Source organism: Melanaphis sacchari, unplaced genomic scaffold (genome assembly GCF_002803265.2).
Source record: "Melanaphis sacchari strain LSU unplaced genomic scaffold, SCAv2.0 Contig178_pilon_pilon, whole genome shotgun sequence".
NCBI classification, from domain to species: domain Eukaryota; kingdom Metazoa; phylum Arthropoda; class Insecta; order Hemiptera; family Aphididae; genus Melanaphis; species Melanaphis sacchari.
Genome location: NW_020270843.1, coordinates 418620 through 442177, shown reverse-complemented (window position 1 = coordinate 442177; position 23558 = coordinate 418620). Strand labels below are relative to the sequence as shown.

The following is a 23558-nucleotide window of genomic DNA, read 5'->3' as shown; positions in this document are numbered from 1 at the left end:
TTTTTAACGATCTTCAAGGGATCTAGAAAATCTGATCGTTATAAACCGAATTTCATTATACCCGGATTGGCCGGATTACAAAAAGTAACTTGATTTAAAAAAAAAAATGATTTATTAAACACATTTTTTACTGTATAATTTTATTTAAGATTACATATTTTAACATTAAAGGTTCCTATTTATAAATTTTAATGAAAGTACATACATGCACAGTATATACTACATATATGTTTACGATTTGCTTGATAAATAATCTGTTATAGCGATTCGTTTATAATTTGAATAAGATTTTTTAACAAAATTAGAAATATTTTTTAATGCCATTGACACTTCTGGCGAATTTATATCGTTGTTTACCGAAACAAAAGTTCGTACCTGATCAATATAAAAATACACTTCCAAAATTGACGGTACTTTAAACAAGCATGCAGTATGCCGATACGCGTTACAGATAAAATTATCGAATTATCACTTCGAACGAAATCAAATTTACTACCTACTTGTGCATGTAAACCCATTTTAATTTCAAAATAACGTCGCTTTATCCGGATTATCGTTGTATACGGCTTAAAGTACTACACATAAGATATTATAAAACCGACCAAAAACATTGTTTGGAATCGTTTTACCCGGATATCGTTATGTACGGCATCGTAATAAGCGAATTCGACTGTAACGACTTTATCAAACTTATCGCCATCGACGGTAATGCAACTAAAATAAAATCAACCCGTTCGCGACAGCTGTGTGCAGCGGCCGCGGACGGCGTGATAGCACGCGGTGCGAACAGCAGGTACGCGCACACGAGTATATTATAGTGTCTGGTACGCCGTCGCACCGGGTAAATGCCGGCGCGAGTTGTACCGGCGACGTTGCGACGTTTGCTGCGGCCCTTCTCCGGAGGATGGTAGTTCTGGGACAGCATTAATCGCAAGTAGCACACTGCTGCGCTGGACACTGTTCCCGTGCGGTACGAGAACAGCCCTGGTGCGTGATCTGGGTGGGACGTGGTGGCCGCCGAGAAACATAATTGCGCTACACGGAACGCGCGGCCACCGTCGATGATCGCCATCGCGGCGGTGACCAGACATCGGCTATAGCCGTCACCGGTGCCGGTCGGCTGGCTGTCGTACTGGGGGGCGCGGTCACTCACTCGCTCGTCACCGGCCGCGTCTCATCGCCTCAAGTGACACGGTTGTCGGCCGTCCTCGATCGTCTGCAACACATCGGCGGCCACATGGCGCGCACGGCGTGCCGTCCGTGTGCCGTAAACGCCTGTCCCGGCGCCGGACATAGGTACGTACGGTTGTCGTCGTTTACTATTGTCGCCATCGGAGGACAACAGTTCATACCGCGAATACTCACTGTAAGACGCACAACGGACGATGACGAACGCACACCGTCCGCTGACATTCACTAAAGGCGATCGCTGCGTGTTACGGAAATTTACGAATATTGTCGGTCGATTTGACACGGACGCATTACCGCACCGTTCGACCGCGGTTACGTTTCCCGCCATCGAGTCGGCTTACTGGTTTTCCTAAATTGGTGCGACTGTATGAGTTCGCGAATTTGTCGACGCCGCCGCTGCGTCGTAACCAGGTCCAGATTAAAGAGTTGGTCACCAGTAGGCTAGGGTTGATATGTCGCCTTTACGAAGAATCAGGAGAGGGGGTAGGAGGAGGACAGTAGAAAACGTATCAACATCGAATTTTTTTTGTTTAAGATAAAACGATTTTTATACTTGATAAATTAATATACAAGAGCATTTAAAATTTTAAAATTTATGATTGAACTGCGATCATTATTCATTAAAAAATGTTGGTTTTGTTTTACTCTATACTTTTAAATGAAAAAAGTTTTTTTTCCTTGATTTTAACGTTGCAAAAGACTCCACTATTTCATCGAAAGAAATATTTTTCATGAATTCTCTTTCAATAAACAAAAGTGCAAGGGCCTTCGTTTTAACCTATCTCTATGGTAAAACCAGAAATACCCTACATGGGCTACGATAAAACACAATTATTACGACCTTGATGTGCCTAATAGAACGTTATCGCAAATATTTAATTTTCAATTATGTTTATTGTTTTTCCTCATATTCCATATGAGATTAATAATGAAAATTTAATAATATTATGTACTGGATTCTTATACGTTGGGATAGTTAAAAAAATAATTTTACCTTTAACTGAAGTATATATTATGCAAACGTTTTTCATTCATAATAAAAATTATTTTGTGGCACCCCTCTTTAATATCGGCCGATTGGCGCCAAAAGTTGTAACCTACTCAGCCTATTGATTTAATCAGGCCTTGGTCGTAACTGACGCGGTTGACCATTACGTTGGGACTCATTGCTTTTGCTTTCCGACGTTTGGACTTTGCGGACCTTTCTCCGCACGTCCACCGTCGACGCACGTGCGTTGTCAATGTTGTCATATTTTACGTTTTTCTTGGTTGTTTGATCACAACATATAGATAGGTACACGTGTTTTTCGTTAAACGCAATCGTCAGCGTGATCGCTGCGTGTGGTGAGTCTTGACGCCCCGTTCGACGTCTTGTTCGTACTGTTACCTACTAAGTAACGTTCATTTTGTTGCGCTAGGTACCAGTTAGGAGTACTATGTATACCTTGCGTATTTACGATGTCAGCCATCCGTTCCAATCTACCTATTTAATTTTTTATACTATACTTGGTCACCAAAGATGTCGCCTAGCGCTTATTATTGGGATCAGGTGTTCAATGGGTTGATATAATACCGCATGTTCACCATTTTAGGGAACATCGAATTTCTCGGCAGGATTGAATTGGAATAAATCGAATTTATTTTTTACAAGCCAGTGATACGAGTATATAAATATATTTATATATTATGTATATATTTTGTAGATAAATTTCAAAATTTTTATCATTTCAGTATGCGCATGCGCAATATTTTTTTTTTCAATAGCAACACCTATTTCAAACACCATATTCGGATAGGCCTAATTTTTTTAAGTAATTTTGCAGCTATTCAAAAAAAAATAAATATTTTTATTATGCATGCACATACCGATATGATAAAAATTTTGAAATTAATCTACAAATGTATATTTGAAGACCTTGGGGCAATAACCAGACATGTCCTTTTTTTATTTTTATTCAGGAAACAAAAAAAACTTTATAAATTAAAAAAAAAAAAATTAGAATTTTTATAAAAATGGTATATCTAAGTTTTAGGGTACATACAACTTATGCACTTATAGATAATGCTTAACTTTTAATAATAATTATAGGAAGCAATAAAAACTTGTTTGGACATATCTTATTGTTGCACTGTAATGCAATATTATTTGGACATATCTTGTTGTTGCACCGTAATGTTAAATATGGTATGGACATATCTTGTTGTTGCACCGTTATTAATTATCATACATATACTCATTTCATTAATTAAATTTAAATTCACTCTTATTAATTAATAATAACATAAACATTAAATAACAATTAACATTTAACAATAACAACAAAGAATATAATATTAAGTATAATATTTTAATTTATTGATTTTCATTCTCTGTAATCATTAATTTATTGATAAACACGTTGTTTTACAGTGCTACCAGTATTTGGGGCAACAACCAGACTTGTCCGGACATATCTTGTTGTTGCCCCAAAAAAAACAACAAGACAAGTCCATTTATATTATAACTCCATATATAACAGTCGGACATATCCGATTGTTACACCATATGATTCAGATTTTTTTTTCCTATTTTATTACGTGAAAATGTGATTTTGACCAAAATATGGACATGTCTCGTTGTTGCCCCAAGGTCTTCATTTATAAATCACTAGTTTGTAAAAAAAATTCGATTTATTCAAATTTAATCTGGTTGAGAAATTCAATGTTCCCTAAATTGGTGAACACACAGTATATATTTATTTTTTACGTTATTAATTATTTTGTATTTTGTTCATGTTAATGAACCATTATAATATGTTCGTATATTTTGTATTATTCATTTTGTATTATTATACTAATTAATCGTCGATTGCATTTTTAAATATATTATTAAAAACAAAAAAATGTACACCACTGACACGCCATGCATTGGTGACCGACTGAGGCGATATCAAGCTTTCAACTTCGGCATGGACCTGGTGCATCCGTCCACTACACGTCTACACATATCCAGTAATGCGAAGCCTCACGGTGGGAGGATGTTCGAACGCGGATACGTTTCCCGCTATCTAGTCGGCTTACCGGTTCCCCTAAATTGATGCGACTGTAAAAGTTCGCGAAGTTGTCAACGCCACCCGCTCCGTCGTAGCCGACGCGGTTGACCGTTACGTTGGATTCATTGCTTTTGATCTCCGACGTTCGGACTTTGCGGAACTTTCTTCACACGTCCGCCGTGGTGAAGAGTATTGACGCTCGGCTCGAAGTCTTGTTCGAGCGATTTGTCGTATCGTCGACTTCCAAAATCCGTCGTGCAAACCACGTATTTTCAAGTGCGTCAACAATAGTGTGTCGCGAGGGAAAGCCGTGCTACCTCGTTGACGCATAGGTACTCGAACGCGTATAATCGCGTTGTTCCGCCGTAGAATTTATTATACACATCGCCGTCATCTGTCGGTTCGCAAACGGCCGCCGTTGTCGCGTGTGCCACCTCCGCCATAGACGTGATCGTCATTAGGCGCGTTCGTCTCAAGCTGTTGTCGCCTCGCCGGCGTGGAGGATTGGAGTTGCGGCTCAGTCTCATTTTACTGCGATCGTCGATCATCGTGTTACCATCGCAGTCGAGGTATTTGGTAACTTGTAATTTTGTAATTTTGTGTTGTAAGCGTCCTCATACGGGTGGAGCGTATGTTTTGCTATTATTAATATTTTTTATACCTTCGTGTTCGCTTCGGGCGCCTATTATTATTATTATTATTATTTATGTGTAACCATATTTTCATTTATACCATGTTATAACTTGGTGCGCATGGCGCTGTAAATTATTTTTTATTGTTTATACCAACCGGTGGGTAACCCTACGTCCCAACACCTCGCAAATCGCGGCCGACAACCGCTAAATTCGTAGCAGCGGTCGCGGCGCAACAACTATATAATATTATAGGAACGCAGTTTACTGGCAGCGTGTGTGTCTATGTGTTTACTATATGACGTGTACTGAGGTTTTAATTTGATTTAATTTTGAGGTTTTTTGTTCGAAACATATAACCATTAATTATTATTAACAAATTAAACACACGAATTGAAAGATTTACATTTTATATTTCGCGCAAAAATATTTTAAGAAGTAATGTATAATATTTTTTATTTTTTGAATTACATATTTCAATTCATAATATACTGACGTGATGCGATTTTTTTTTTTTGGATATAAGTTACATCTGCGGAAGTTCTTTCTACTCGACCAATTTGCGCATGTACCTATTGCTCTTTTCATTGTTTATATTTTTGTTTTTATTGTTTTATTGTTTGATGTTTCAATCTTATAAACAATTGTCAATAATAATAAGCACACAAATAAATATAATTTTAATTAATTAATTGATTTTTTAATTCAACTTTTTTCACATATTTCACATTTACTATAATGATTTATACAATCTATTTCACCATCCTGGTATTTAGTAGGTTTATATAGTTAAATCAATTTTATAATGTAGAAATGTATTATGATGTAAAATATCTGTGCATGGGATTTATTGTCTCCACTAAAATCAATGTAATATTTTTGTAAATTTGTATGGTACACTACAATTTCTGATAGTGTCACTAAAAAATGTTGATTAATATGTCCTTGAAAATTATTTATTGCCATGTGTATCAAATGTTCTACATTCAGTGAATATGAAATATTATTATTTTTATTTTTATACATATTGATTATCGAATGCTAAAAAGTTAAATGAATATAAACGCGTAGAGAATCATAATTTAAAAATAAATAATTGTAACGAATGGTTATAAATAATTATTTTTATGTAAAAGTTATTTAACAAAAAAATCAAGATAGATTTATAAAATTTATCACATTAGTGTGTAAATATACAAACTTCAGTATCTTCGGCCTCTTCATGATGTGAACATAGCTGTAAAAGTAGAGTCAAATTCATCGTTCATCTCAAATATCTAAAAAATTATTGAAATTCTTACATATGCATAATAACACATGTTGAATTATTTTTAAATGTACTGATCGGCCATCACAGATCACGACCAGATAACTATATTTCTATGTTATTTTAATCATACAGTTAACAATTTACTATTTTCTAAATTTTAATAATAAAAACAATGCATAATAAAATCGTTTTTTTCAAATACTATAAATTTTTCTTACCGTATACTGTTTAGCATCTAGATGAGTTTTTTTTGAAAATTCTGCTATATTTAAATCAAAATACGAACAGTTATAGTTTCTGAGTTAATATTATAGGGTAGGTATGTATTCTTATATTAAAAAAAAATAGTCCTTAAAATGAATTTAGAAAACTGTAAAATATGTATTATGTCCTAATAATCCTTCATCTGGACTTTGACTAATAAAAAATCAATTAATAAGAATTTGTTTGTACTTCAGATTCTTCAATGTTTTTGTACTGTCTTTTTTTCGTTTCAAGTTAAGTTAGGATCATTACTGAAAAATATTTTTACTACTTAAATTTAGACTTTTAAGTAATTATAACAATTACATAGAGTGTACCTGTGTATTTTTAATTTTCTCCTTAATAGTTAAACAAGCATTCCTCATAAGTCAAATATTTAATTTTATATTCAAATATATAATTTGTTAATAATCCAGTAGTATAGAAAGTTGGTAGGTTACTTGCTGATAAAATTATACCATAATTTAAAGTTTTTAAAATTTAGTAATACAATTTTTTTTGAAATTAAAGTTAAAAGAGGGTCCACTAAAATTATGATGTCCTGGGACCCAATCGATTCTTGGTGAGTCTCTCATTAGTGAGAATATGTTTTAAAAAAAATGTATTTATGCTCACATAGCGCGATAGTGTAATTATTGAACTCTAATTATTTCTGAATCGAGAATAAAATTACTGCAGTCAATGAGCAGTGGTGGTTGTGAGGGTGCAGCCCCCCCCTCGAAGTATTAAGAAAAAATAAGATATTATTGGGCTAAGTTTTTTTATCAAATGACCATATTTTTTTTTTAGGTAACAACTAATGTGCATAAATCGATCAAATTGATGCGTACAAGTATTTGAATAACGGGTTGTGGTTGACGGCAAATAACAATGGGTAGATATTTAAAATAATAAAAATATACGATAATACTGATAACTGATAACAATGTGATAATTGATAACAATGTGATAGATAATAACTGAAAACTGATAATGAGTGCTGTTGGCGGCAGCAAGGAGTAGGGAGTAGGTCTAGATTTTCGAATCAGCTATTTTATCCTATTATTGAAAAACCGTGTGTCCATGTGTTTTATTTGCTGAGCCACTGGAGATAATTCAATTGCTTTTTGAACTTTATTAATTTGAATGTTACTCTTGATTAATTGCTCCAATAATCGTTTATCTGAACCAATCTTCATAACCTAAATTGTTTTTATACAATATTTTTGTATGTAAATTTAAATGACTAAAATATAAATCTAAAAAAATATCTTCTGTATTATAAAGTTAACGTGATCATAAATTATTATGCATTTATTTATAAACTCACCCAAGGCTTATTTAATGCAATTTTCATTATTCGTTTCCATATTCGTTCAAAAATGAATAATTTCTTATTTTGCTCTGGTAATTGATCCCTAACCATTGGATTGTCAAATATGGATTTTAAATACAACCATGTCCTAATAATTTTATTTAAATGTATTTGTTAAAATTAATACGAACAATTTTAAGTAATCTATAATTATAAGTATATTTAAATAGATATTATTAGATGTCTAGAATTTTAGATAGTATTATTTAGGTACCTACCAAGCTTTTATAATACGTTATTGTTGCAGTAAAAACATAAGAATGGATATTATTTCAAGTCAAATTTAAATATTATGAATATTTAAGTATAATTTAATACCTACGATAAAAATTCAATATTGATAAAACTAACATGAATAATCTTAAACACATTGTTATAAATACAATTATGACAAGATAAAAAAATATACATATTATTGACTAATGTTAATAAATTATTTAAGATATTTTTTTTATTCATAAGTACTTCACAATTTACTTAAATTAAATTTATTTATATAGCTCTATGTTTTGAGAATAACGTAAATACTAAAAAATATATATTTAAATTAAGTAGGTATTATACTTTTGAAATTCGCTCCATTCTTTAATAAAATCTTTTGAAAGTTTTAATTCTTCTTCCCATTTAGCTAATGGCTCTTCAAATATTCCTTTAAACGAACTTAATGATAGCTGTCGAGTAACTAAAATATGATCATCGAGCATTTGTAATTCTTTATCTGATATTGTTGATATATACATGTCTTTATCATTATAAGGCAACAATTGTAACTTAACACTAGGCCATTCATCCATCATTTTATTTAAAGCTACTTCAATTGTATATTCTTTTGAAGCATTATCTGATATTTGTTTTATCTCTTCTACATGGTTATGAACCCCCATTGCCAAACATTTTTTAAAAGTCAGCAATGGTGATAATATAATTTTTATTCCTAAAACAATTTTTACTCCTTTATTTAATATTTTTAATGTATATGTATAAGATACTATAATAGGTATAGGTACTAATAATATTGTACCAATATTACGATAATAATTAATAATTATTCACCAGTTCTATTAGTAAATATATCCCAATGCCTTTGCTTCATCCCTTGAGTTAGTATATAACTCAATAAATGTACCATTGGTACGTATTCTTCAATTTGTGTTTTTATTTCATTGGCTACACTTAAAGTACCTATACTCATTAATAAAAAGCAAAAAAATATTTAAAACAATTTATAATTAAAAAATAACTTAGGTCCATTTATTATTGTTACCAGGTACTTCAGCGAATTGTTCAACAGATTTTGTGACAATATTTAATAAATTGTTTAACGAAGGTTCTATTGTAGATTTTTCAATGTTTATTAACGGATTTTGCATCCAAGCATTTTTTAATTTAAAAAACTCTGAAGCACTTTGCCATAATATTTTATATGGTTTAAATTCATTCACTAAATACTCGATGTTTTCAAAGGGAGTTACCTAATTATACAACTTTAATATAGATTATTGCTTATTTAGTTAACTATTGGTTTTGATAAATAATAATAAAACAACATTTGTTGTACTTAATTGTCCTTACCGTATGACCAAAGAGTTTTTGTCTTAGGTTTAAAGTTTGACCAGTTAATTGAAGTTCTTTAATAAGTTTCCAATTTTTGTTTACTTCAACGGTAATTTCATTAACTTTTGATAAATCATTTTCAATAGTTAATTTTAAAATAACACTACTTAAGTATTCTACATTATCTTGTAATAACAATTCATCTTCGATTTGAATCTTTTCAAATTGTTCAATATTTATTTCTATATTTTCCAAAGCCTCTTTTACTCTTAATTGAATCTTATAAGGCCAAATTTGGGAGTTGAATTTTAATTTCATTTGTTCATCTTCTACTATCCACAAAAATTTATCTAACATTTCCATTTCCTGTAAATAATAAATAAATTAATAATAAAATTATAGTACCTATCTAAAATGGTGTTATTTTATAAGTAATTTAATATTATGTTACCTTTAATAATCGTCTTACGATTTCAGACTGATCGCTAATTAAAATTGGCAAAGTATCTATCCATTCTTTTATTTCAAACACTTGTTCTACTGTTGTTGGAACTTCAATAAGCCTCTGATACATCTTTTTGTATTCTGTGCAGCATATTTCTATTTTCTCAGTCGTTAAACTAGCATGTGTTTTCATAATTAAATCAGCTAATCCAATCCGTTTCACTATTAATATATTTTTCAACGATTCAATATTTATGAAAAATAGACCAATAGTAATAGTTTCAGGAAATGTCTTTTCTAGGTTTAACTTCATTTTTATTTGCATTGATATTTCTTCTTCTATTTCAATTAGTGATGGATTACCATCAAAGAATTTTCTTTTAAATATAATAGTATGTATAGCGTATGTTATTTAGTTGTATTAGATAATAAAATTAATAAATTTCTTTATACTTACTTTACATATGAATCGACATCTGTATTATATAAATGTGAATGAATTTGAAATTCTTTGCAGTATGCTTTTAATGGAATAATAGCTAAGCGAATACTGTTTTCAATAATAGCTTGTAGTTCAATAATTTTGGGGTCAATTAGCCCTATTGATATTAAACAAAGATTTTCGAAATGTTTCAAGTTCTTGAGAACAAAGGGATGAATGGCTGGTATAGTGTGACTTTCAAGTATCATATTTTTTAATAAACTTACAATAACAAACTGTGGAATTTATAAATATATCTATTATGTCCTACTAATATTATCTATACATTCAACTGCACATTGATATTTTGTTACTTATTTCATTTAGGTTAATAATAAAAAATATTTTCTTATATAAATATCTTTTTATAATTGAATATATAATAAAAATTAAAATATATAGATACTATAATTATTACTGTTTTTATTTTTTTATTCTATAAATAATATAGGTACCAATTGTTTATTTTTCCCTTGTCCTAAAAATATTATAAAATACAAAGGTACACTTAGTATTTTAAAATTATCAATTGCCTTGTTAAATTAAAAAAAAAATATATCTACTGTGTGAAATAATGTAAACTTTTTTTTAAATTAAAATGTATTTGTTTACAGTATTTATACAAGTAACATACCTCAAATTTATCTGGATCAGTAGAGTAATATGCACCATTTTTATTCATATTGAGTTTTAAAGAAAATAACGGAGGTGCATGTTCTTCAAATGGTGTTTTATTTAAATTACTACCCCAAACAAAATCATCATTAATACCTTTCATTGGAATACAAGGCTGCTCGATTAGTCTAGCATAACTTTTTATTGAATTTAACACCATTTGTTTAAGACGTTCCTATAATGATATAATTTTACTATGTTATAAAGTGAAGTGATATAGGTAAATAACCTACTATAAAAATATATAATTACGTACTTCCATCATATGAGTAATAAGCGTCATTAATCTTTGTAACTTATTGATTGATGGTTCATAAGTTTCAATTTTATTTATTGAAATGTTAAACCAACCTGTTTTTATATTTACTAAAGCTGCACGACATTTAGAAGCTATTTCTTTTATCCACAAGTTTTTAAGTACATTAAATGTCTAATTACATGTAATTTAATAAAATATTTAATATTTTGCTAAAACAATAATCATAAAAAAATTACTTCAGACATATTTTTTAACTGTGTTTTTTTAAATTCATCTAGTGTTACATTGAATTCAAAATCAGTGAATAATAATTGTGTATTTTTTATTAAAGTAATTTCTATATTGGAGTCACAGAGAGATTTATACACTTCAGGTAATTGTAATAGACTTCTTCTATTGAATTCTTCACTGATATTTAAAAATTTTTTTTTTTTTATCCATTAAAGTAGATTGTTCTGTTAAATATTTTAAAATAATAAATACATAGTCATGTTTGTTTTATTTATAAAATACTTAGGTTCAATTACAGCATAAAATGGAGTATTAGATTTACAAACGTAAATGACAATAATTTAAACAAAATAAAAATATTAGAATATAACATAGAATAATAATAAAAAAAAAAAAAAAGCTAAAAATAAAATAAGTATAAGATAATTATATAATAATGTAATTATTACAATACATACCAAATATAGTACTAGCTATATCAAGCTTTCTTGTGAACAGTTCAAAATCAAAATTTGGTATTTTTAGAGTATTATGATGGTCTTTAGATAAAGATTTTAATAATTGAAGCCTAAAAGACAGGCATGATTCTTGATAAATGTTATTAATTTGTTCAATCACCTATACAAATATAATTGAGATAATAAAAATAAAAATAATTGTAATAGTAAATTATGGCGTACTATTTCACATTTTTAGGTGAGCAAAAAAATACTAGAAGTATAGACAGTAAAAGTCTAATATATTTCGTTGTATATATTGTAATATACGTAAATATGTACATAGAAGGAAAATTAAAAATTTGTTATTTTTTTTTTAAACGAGTTATGTAAATTATTATATTTTCTAACTTTTTAAGATGTTTTGAATTATAGGTACTTTTAATTTATTTTTTTTATCTTTGGATATTATTGGTCATATTTTATTTCGATGTCATACAAAAATGTGTTTCAATTTTCATATTTATCGACTATTATTTATTAACGCATTTGAATAGCTTTTAATTTAAAATTAATTTTTTCATGTATATTTGAAGTTTATAAATATGGATGAAATTACATATTTAAATGATGAATATGTTCTTTATTTCATTTTAACTCTAAAATATTATCCACAGAAATTTAAAACTTTTACATGTATTTTACTGCACACAATGCAATTTTCAAAATATGTTGGTTAATTTTAAAATATTATCAATTTATATAATAATGAACACATTCATACTGTTTTACGAAAATGTGGTATGAATCAAAAGTTAATAACATTAATGTAATACAATTTAAATTATATGTATTATTATAATAATTTAAATATTAATATTAAATAAATGTTATGTTTTTGACAACAATTCAATTGACATACCGTATTAATTTTAATAAACTTTTGATGAATAATGTTTTTAGTGAAGAAGCTGATAGACAATAATCTATACTCAGAATCTTTTTTTGTATAAAATGGTTTGTATTATTCGTGAACTAGTTAACACGGATCAATCGATTGTTTTTTGTGTATCTATGTAATTTTTTTATATATTTTTTTGAACTAATTTTATGAAATTTAAGGAAATATTAAAATTAATACCTATTTATATGTTAATAAACTCTTAAAAATACTATTTTTATATATTGGTAATAAATTAAATGTCGTAAGTCATATCCATTGTTTGTTATAGTATTATTTAAACACGTGAAATGTATTTTTTGGAGTTCCCTTTAATTATAATTAGTTATTGCGTTTAATCGAAAAAATGATTCAGGTGCGGAATTATATTATGCGCATGTTTATAATATGTTTATTATAATCATAGGTATACTAAATTATTTAGCTATTAAGCTAATCGTATCTTTGAGAAGCCATCATAAATTTTTGAAACTTTTCGAGGCTTAAGTTCTTAAAACCCGTAATAATGATTTTTTTTTTATATAATATTATAATTCTTACGATATTTTTATCTGGAATCATTTTTTTGATTTTTTGGTTGTTAAATACTAGGTACAATATTTTTTTGATTATATCATTTGGTAATTTGTCAGAACTAGACTTGGAACGTTTATCAATTAAAACTTTATTAATATACATAGACCACCTAGAAAAATAATATTATCACAATTGCTTGCCATATTTATTATCGGAAATAAACAATTAATATTTATTATCATATAGTGTAACAAAAGTATCCATAAAATAAAACAAGTGTTAGATTGGTATTTTTGTTCTTATTTAAAATTGTTTTATAGTTTAATGATCATATTTTTAAAACTTAAAAGCAACATGAGTATTTTTTATAGTTATAATTAAATATCATCGCTTATAAAAATTGTTAATATCGTAGAATATTCTGTTAAATAAAGGTTACGTTAGGTTTACAAAAGATTTTATGATTGGCAAACTGGAAGTCTATAAAAATTTATAGATATGTAATTTAAAAAATTCATCTTCATTCAATATTCGTATTTATCAAATATATAATATTATACACTTCCAAAATTTTTCACAATGGACACCTTTAAATTGTAATCGTACAAAACAGACAAATAAATGAAGTATCTTACTTATAAATATCTTCACAATAATTTCGTCTTGAAATCGCATAATCGATTCTCTTAACGAATTCTCTAGGATCTTCTCCTTTAAAGTGTATTTGTATTCTAGGTATTTCGGGATAAACTTTGGTGAAATTATTAATTGATACAATAACTGAATACATTTTCAATTTTGAATTATAATCTATTACATTTGCATTCATCCAATCATAATTTTTAGAAAATTCTTCATTTGAATTAGTAGGCAAGTAAACAATTGCAGGTACTGGTGATTTAACTCCATTATTATCTTTTTTTACCCATTCATCAGCATCTCGACAATCGAATTCGGTATTATCGTAATACCATAACGGCGTAAAATGTTCATTATTCGTTAATATTATATCAGAATCAACGGATATGGGCATTAATTCACTATCTCCGATGTCATATTCTGTTAATAATTGAGGAATTGAAAATGTTGCATATAACTTTTTCAAACGTTCAAGATTAATGGCTTTCAACATATTGCCAGAAAGTTTATCGTATTGGTTTGTATGTATATTCATTTTATGTTTTGCTACTCAGTTTCTGGCGTCAGTAGTTGTTGGTTTGGTTAGTGGTATTAAAACTATAATCTTATTCTATTTGAACTTCTTTGAACACTAGTAAAAACTGAAAACCACATCAAAATTAATTTAGCTTTTGAGTTTATCGAGAAAAAATAAAACATTCGCAGTCGTTAAAAATATCTTAGTATACTATTGTATACTAAAGAGTATTGATACAACATTACCTATATTTGATACAATAAACTTTTTTCTCAGTCTCTCGGAATTCGTTATTAGTACCATGAGTTGACTGAAGTAATTATTAATTTATAAACTAAATAAATACTTACAAAATAAAATTGGAAATGTTTATATTATAATTTATAATATTGTTTTAATTTGCTATTATAAGCATAACAACTAAATGAAGAAATACATAAAATTAAAAACAAAGAATTAGTATAATATTTATGATATAAAATTCTTTGAGCCAGATAATAGATATTTACAATTTTTTTTATAGGTACTTAATAGAAATTTGTAAGTATTTGTATTTAAAAAAGAGTTAAGACGATTAAATGACCATCGTCAATCAATAAGATTTTTTTCAGTAGATTAAAAGTATTAATAGCTTTTAAGTATTGTTCGAACGCGGATACATATCCCGCCATCGATTCGGCTAACCGGTTCCCCTAAATTGGTACGACTGTAAAAGTTCGCGAAGTTGTCAACGCCACCCGCTCCGTCATAGCCGACGCAGTTGACCGTCAAGTTGGATTCATCGCTTTTGATCTCCGACGTTCGGACTTTGCGGACCTTTCTTCACACGTCCGCCGCCGTCTCGCGTGCGTTGTATATATTTTATATTTTATTAAATAAAATAAAATATAATATAATATAATTAATTGTTATTTTATTTTTATATATATTTTATTTTTTATATTTATATATTATATTTTGGTTTTGGTCTTCGGTTTCAGCCATTTTTAGTAAAAAACAAATTGGTAAACAAAAAGTAATTGCCTAAAAAGCACGGCGTGTTGAACGGATTCCCAATGAGCGCGGAAGTCCTTGCGTTTAAGCGTGCATCACGAAAATGATGGCGTTCAACTCGAAAGGACATACGTTATTGCAAGCTTTTTCGTGCAACTCGTGGTGCGCTATGATGCATGCATCAAACGCACAAAAAAGCGCACTAGTATAAACATACCTTTACGTTTTTCTTGGTCGCGCGACACGTCGAACGCAATCGTCAGCGTGATCGCTGCGTGTGGTGAAGAGTCTTGACGCTCGGCTCGAAGTCTTGTTCGAGCGATTTGTCGTATCGTCGACTTCCAAAATCCGTCGTGCAAACCACGTGTTTTTAAGTGCGTCAACAATAGTGTGTCGAGAGGGAAAGCCGTGCTACCTCGTTGACGCATAGGTACTCGAACGCGTATAATCGCGTTGTTCCGCCGTAGAATTTATTATACACATCGCCGTCATCTGTCGGTTCGCAAACGGCCGCCGTTGTCGCGTGTGCCACCTCCGCCATAGACGTGATCGTCATTAGGCGTGTTCGTCTCAAGCCGTTGTCGCCTCGCCGGCGTGGAGGATTGGTGTTGCGGCTCAGTCTCATTTTGCTGCGATCGTCGATCGTCGTGTTACCATCGCAGTCGAGGTATTTGGTAACTTGTAATTTTGTATTTTTGTGTTGTAAGCGTCCTCATACGGGTGGAGCGTACCTATGTTTTGCTATTATTAATATTTTTTATACTATCGTGTTCGCTTCGGGCGCCCATCATTATTATAATTATTTATGTGTAACCATATTTTCATTTATACCATGTTATAACTTGGTGCGCATGGCGCTGTAAATTATTTTTTATTGTTTATACCAACCGGTGGGTAACCTTACGTCCCAACACTTCGCGAATCACGGCCGACAACCATCAAATTCGTAGCAGCAGTCGCGACTCAATAAGCACTGTATATTTTGTACAATAATTTTTGCAGAAATACTCTTATATAATATGATTATGTGTCTGTATATTGTATCGATCATTAACATAAATATATTTTATAAGCTATTTTATAATAGTACTACACTGTTTACACTACTACTATAAATTATAATAGTATAAAATCTACTGCAAGTACTTATTTTGGCTATTTTTCTAATATAATGTATAAATCATAATTTTAAAGTATTTTAACTGAGTAATACTTGATAGCCCGTTAAGCCGTTGAGGTTTAAGTAATGTTGATATATTATTATTTTCATATTAAAACATAATTTGGTTCACTTTAATATATTTAAAATACTGGTTTGAGTCTATAATTTAATTACTAATACCCAAATATACATAGATAATAATTGTTTAATTTTAGACGAGTAATTTATTTATTTTATTAGTTTAACGGATGGAAAGCCTAATTACAGTATTTATCCCAATTTTATCACAAATGAGATTCTGCAGGAAGATTATTCTATGTCATGAGCAAAGCGACGATCAGTAAGGGATAGGATATTCGAGTAATGAAGTACTGGGTCGTATTCATGAAGAGGATGGATAGTATTTAATTTGAACCCAGCAAAGTTTAAAATTTTACGCTGGACACGTTTTATTTACTAGCGATATACTATAAAGTGAAAATTATCCTTACAACACAACCATATTCAGGGATAGACTTGACAAAGTTACGGTATAACGCCTTTAAAAACCTAGATAATTTAAATTTTATAATAATTAAATTTATAAAACTTAACACCTTATATTATAAGGCTTATAATATAAACCTTGAAAGTGATATAATCAAAATGAACTTTTAAGCATACTGAAGCAACAAAGATGAAGTCTATAGATCATAAATATAATTATTTGTGAAGTCGAGGACGATAGGTAATATTAATCTTATAAAATAATTTACGAGGTGAACGGCTTCTAGTAAAAGACATAGATTTACATTTATATAGGCTAAGAGATATCCTTATATTTTTCACTATGTTATCATTTAACAAACTCCTCCTGTAAATGTACACAATTATTCTGGGTATCAGTTTTGAGAAAAATTTAAATATCATCAGTAAAGAATGGATTTAAATTTTGTATAAAAATAAAAATATTTAAAAACATATTTGTTTATTTTTTACTTAATAAGTATGTATATTTATGACATTTAAATATTTAAATTGAAAATTTAATCGAAACATTTAAGTGCTACAATAAATACAAATAGTAATAACAATAATAATAAAAAACATCTATTATTTTTCATAATGTTAAATTGGTTTATAAGTTTTAATTTTTCATTAGCTCAGCAGTCTAATGATTTATCCGCAAAACATATATGTAGAATAATGTTGAAAAATTAATTTTGAAAATAAGTAAATAAAATACATTGTTTGTATTAATATGTTTGTATCAATTTTTAGTAAAAAGAGTTTCAAAAATATACTCGCAGAATTGTTTTTAAAAAAATATTAATTTATATTACATCAAAAAGTCTTAGCACTCTGATCGAACTTTCATTGAATTGAGGTATATTGATTTCGTGATAAAATTCCAGTTTAAATTGTTCTTTTTCCCATAAACAACGGTGCTTAGGCGCTGACGGCAACATACAGTCTAACCGTCCATCACCTGGTCCCTCGGCGCATGTCATACCGTCACAAGGACAGCCGTTAGCCCACGCGTACTGTAAGCACTCCTGATTCTGCGAGTGAAAGGAACCGCTGAACGTGAGTTCATTCCACTGACAACCATTTTGATGTGCATACATCAGACACTTGACGAATCCACCCGCTGCGGATGCGGAGCACGTCCACTCGTCCCACGCACATCCGTTTTGATGGGCGTATTTGAGACACTCGAGATGTCCTCGATACGCGGCAATGGTGCAGGTCCAATCATCCCAGGGGACCCCGTGCTCGTGCAGGTACTGTAGACAATCTAGGTGCCCGTGCTTCGCCGACTCGGCGCAAATCAGATATTCGTACGGACACTCGTTTTCAATTGCATAATGGAGACAATTAATATGACCGGACATGGCGGCGAACGTGGCGGTCGACGAGTCCCAGGGGCAACCGTTTTCGTGCGCGTAAATGAGGCAGTCCAGGCGCCCGGCGAAGGCAGCGGATGCGGTCGTGGACACGTCCCAAGGGCAACCGTTGTCGTGCGCGTAAATGAGACAGTCCAGGCGTCCGGCGACGATCGCGGACGTGGTCGTCGATTCGTCCCAGGGGCAACCAATCTCGCGGGCCATCTTTAAACAGTTAATGTGCCCGTGGAACGCGGCTATGTTACACGTGTTTTTAAATTTCAAATCACCAGTGATGGCCTGCACTTTGTCGTACATATTCCTCCTGTCGTTCAACGGTTTGAAATTACCGTTGTCCGTGTTCAGCTTGAGGAGTTCCAACAGCAGACGACAACACGACTGCAGATCTACGAAACCAACGGGCAGCGTGTAGTGCGCGTCGCGCTGGATCTGGTTATACGCGTGGTATGCCGACATCATCAAACTGGGTACCGTATAATTTTTGTTGTTTTCCATCGTCATCACCGTGTATATCGAACCTTCTATGTCCTGCAAATAAAAGAACACGTAAGACAATAACCAACGTGTAAATAATTATTGAATCTACTGCAATCACAAGTGGAGACGATCGTGTTTTCGAGTGTCAATCAGTAGACACCATTAGTTATTTAGGCAATTGTTTTGACGTAATAATTAGTAACTAGAAACTAGAAATATTAAAAATCACGAGCAAGATATCTATTGATATTACCTACTTTTACCATATTTACTAAAAAAATCTGATGTAATTCGGTCAAAATGGATTCATGAGCTCAGTTAACAATTCTATGCAACAGTACCTAACACATTAAAAATCAAAAGGAGAGACAATGGTATTTAAAAGGGATTATATAATAACTATTGAAATGTTAGCTATCGTACAAGATCTTAATTTAGCTATAAAATATATTGATTTATATTATTATACTAAGTATTAGTACATTTTAATATAGGTGATATATTCGTATTTTATTTGATCAAATAAATTCATTAATTTATGGGTTGGCAAAATGTTAAAATTAAAAAGAACACATTTTTTATATAAAACATAATGACTATAAAAAATAAATAATTTTCTTAAGTTAGGTAATATTTATAAAACGTTATTGAGATTTTTTTTTTAAGCCTTTCTACTGATGGTTAAATAGCACAGTTAGGTAATCAATCATGGAATAAAGTTATAAATTATAACTTATAATTTATAATAAAAATAATATTTTTAATTAAATTTGTTTTTTAAAATTGTTTTTTCTTAAAACAATTATTGAATAAATTGTATACATTCATTAACTATTTAGTTGGAATATTTTTTTTATTTAGTGTGGCATGAGGTGGTTTACCAGTGATCCAGATAATATTTGAATGGTAAAATTAATTAATTGACTTAGATTATTTCCAATAGTTGAGATCAAAATGGTCAAAAAAATAAATGTTAATAAATATTATATTATTTTGCCCTCAACTCGGAAAAATAAAATTCAATACAAATAATTGAAATAGAAAAAAAAATACTATTTTAAAAGCAAAATGTGATAAGAAGTCTTTTTCCAGCACTAAATAAATATGAAAAAAATAAAAGCTGTGACTAGCCAAACTATAGGTTTGAAGTTTTTTAGAAATATTATTAATACAGTTATACTTTTTGAAGGAGCTACTAATACAAACTCGAATAGTAGCATAGTTGAAACTAATGTATATTATTGTATTTTGTGTGACTGAAATATAAAATACTAACTTTGGTGTTGAGTGTATTTTTTGTAGCAATAAATACCACTAACGATATGTTGTAAAAAATATTAATGATGATCTCACAGTAATAATATGCTATTTATTTGTCAAAAACGTGAAAGTGCTGTATTTAAAAACTGAATATCGCTTCATAATTTTATTTTGTTTTCTTGGTTTTAACTATTTACATTTAAATTACTTTTGTTATTTTTTATAATTAATTTTTAATTTAGTTCTGTTTCAGACAAAAATGATTTTGTGCTACTAGATATAAAAAAATGAACAATGCCTACTAACATATTTCGTGAGATATTACCTGTGTAATTGTTGCACACATGTACATAAATACATTATTCAATGAAAGAATTCACCAATTCTGCGCATCACCACGTGTCGTCATCTCACCGTAGTCGACCGGTCTCGGTGGCTGTGTATCGAGTGGAAACGCACAGAAGAATCGATTAATGTCGAGCCGCAACGCTTTCCCTCGCTGGACAAAGTATTTAAAATATACGTACACAAACACCTAAGTTAGTTTTACATTGCAGTTAAGAAATATTCTAAATAATTAATTTACTCAAGAAAACTTACCTTCTATAATTAAAGTTTGTTTAGAAGAGTTCTTTGTCGAGACCGCTGGGTAATCCTGCTTCGTTACAACTACACGACCGACTTGAGCGAATGATTTTGATTTTGAAACGTAGTAAAATGGATGGATTTAAAACCGTATGCAATGTCGGATTTAAGTAATTATACTTTCAACCACAATGTTGATGAAGGATTAAAAAGAACCACTATGATTTTGGTATAGCTGAAATAATATTATAGTAGGGACAACATGCTAGTACAACGGCTAGAGAAATAATGACACTGTTTAGGTTAGAGGACTGTGGACTGAGGACTAACTACCTGTGGATTGTGTTCCATGAGTTGCCGCCACGCTCAAAACGACGGTCTTGGCAAAACGGATATAGATTAGGTATTGACTATTATTATTTTTTACGTTACAAAAAACGTAGTATGTGTACAATTGACCCTCCGTCATTATTGTATAGGTACACGGGCCATGCATAGTATTAGTCCCCCGCCAATTTTTTTCTTATACAAGACGTTTTATTGAATACTTTTCTTTGCAGGTTACTTATAAACATAATATAAATATACATAGTGTATCATCAAACGAGCATAATTTTCCTTCCTATACGATAATATGAGATATAAATTTTGATAGATTATAAATTATAATAATTTAGACTAACCATTACACACATTGAACACCACGTATTAAAATTTTTGATTCTTTTTATGTGATGACACATGGGCGTCGTTTCATGTTTTTTCGGATGTGCGAGTAGGTTTCAAGCAGACCATTATGAAATTTCACCTAGCCATATAAAAATAGATATGTGTATACGTACATAAGTACATTATTCTGCTTTTAATTATTTCCATAAATCATGGACTAAATCATTGAATCAATATAAAATAGTAAAATCAATTTAAAAATTAAAATATAATAAATAATTATTTATTTTAATAGTGAAAAATAGTAATTCATGTATAAAAAGCTAGAAGAAGAAATGCAACAGCAAAAAATAAAAAAAGTACTTAATATTGACATTTATAAATTGTCGTTTTTTATACGTAAAATTATAATTAAACTAAGTTTTACTTATTTTATAATTTGACAAAGTAGTATGCATGTGGATTTTATAATATTATCAGTTATTATAATAAATAGATAATCTATTAGTCATAGCAATTACCATGCGGTGTAAAATGCGATAAAAACAGTAAAAAAATAAATAATTTTTGGACAATAACCTGTCATCCGGTTTACTCAATTAATTGATAGCATTATATTTGTTTATAACCAATGTAATTTATAGTTGTTATCATTATGACTGTATACCAATGTTGATAAATGTCAATATAACAATTAAAATACAATTTAAGATTTAATTTTGAGCATTATCTCAGCAGAGCACAGGCCAATTCGAACTATTTTAAAAGTAAGTAGTGCAACCACACGTCCTGATCCTCAAATGACGCCCCTGGGTATACACTTAGATTATTTGTATATGTGCGATGTATTTATTTATGTACATTGTACACATAAACGTTTCACGCACAGATAATACGTATTATGTAAAACGATTTTATTGCCAAACATAAAATAACATTGTGATTTGTGAAACGATTAATATATATAGTTTCGTATGTAATATTTTATCGATTCGGAACTCCAGATGACAATGATTTACAGTTGGGAGGAAATAGTAAGCCGAAATATTTCGATTGTTACGCGCTTTGGTTAAGGCAATAATATATATATATATTTTTTTAACATTGGAGACATTATTGAACGCACACATCTATTATATGCTTACCTGTATGGTTTTATACGTACTTCCTCGTTTATGAAATGGCAATAAGAAATGTGTTTTAAGAAATACGGTGGATTTTGCACGTGTATAACCGAACGGAAATACCACATAAGAAAATATTTTATTGTTTTTTATGATATTCATTCATACATACATCGTAATAATATTGTGAATAACAGACGCGTTTAAGTTGAAAAACTAATTTTTGTACCCTCTACGAGTGCACAATATTTTATAGGGACGATATAATACCTATCACCATCGTCGGTGACCCAACCGATAGATAATTTAATAATATTGTGTAAACGACTGATTGTTGGTACGCGTCGACGTACAGCGGTCGTAGGCTAAACTACCGACGAGGAGTGATAAAGCATAGCGACGTCCTCGACGGTCTGAATAGAAAACGCGCGTTTGGGGCGATTACGACATTGACGGCGTTCGGATTATTCCGCTCACCGAACAGTGGACGGGGCGTCGGCCACCGCGTAATCGGCGAACCGATCGTATTCTCGTTCGTGGCCAACGAACAGTGGCCGCGGTCTGGGTGGGGAAGCGCGCGGTGCAGACAGCAGGTATTGTACACGTGCACATAGTGGTCGGACGCTGTCACCGGGCTGGAATCCGATTGGGCACGATCGACCTTTTTTACAAGTCGATTGAGCGCGGTTGCAATCCAACAATAGGGACATTAGGGACCCAAATACCTCGAAGGGCAACACGACTGAGCACGAATATGATGCGACGTTGCCACTTTGTACCGGAGAACATTAAATAAAATACTTTTGAACATGAATATTTATGAATAAAAATCTGTAATCGGTTTTTAATCACATACATATTATTTTACTAGGGCCCGGCACGTGATGGAATTTCATTTTTTTTTCTTTTACTCTGTGTTGCTCGTCTTTATAGAAATTTGATTCA

At 30.5% G+C, this 23558-nt stretch overlaps 2 protein-coding genes across 2 annotated transcripts; both read right to left on the bottom strand.

Moving 5' to 3' along the window:
- Nucleotides 1-7417: 7417 nt before the first annotated feature.
- On the bottom strand, nucleotides 7418-14433 carry LOC112592523 (dynein heavy chain 1, axonemal). The gene is given in 14 exon segments (XM_025336606.1): nucleotides 7418-7570; nucleotides 7699-7831; nucleotides 8308-8677; nucleotides 8797-8925; nucleotides 9008-9215; nucleotides 9316-9663; nucleotides 9749-10118; nucleotides 10199-10458; nucleotides 10857-11072; nucleotides 11154-11327; nucleotides 11393-11608; nucleotides 11865-12005; nucleotides 13326-13470; nucleotides 13937-14433. Coding segments are annotated over 14 exon segments (3360 nt in total).
- Nucleotides 14434-17925: 3492 nt separating this feature from the next.
- Nucleotides 17926-18954, bottom strand: LOC112592522. The gene has a single exon (XM_025336605.1). It carries the CDS (start codon nucleotides 18952-18954, stop codon nucleotides 17926-17928), a length of 1029 nt encoding a protein of 342 aa, XP_025192390.1.
- Nucleotides 18955-23558: the final 4604 nt, after the last annotated feature.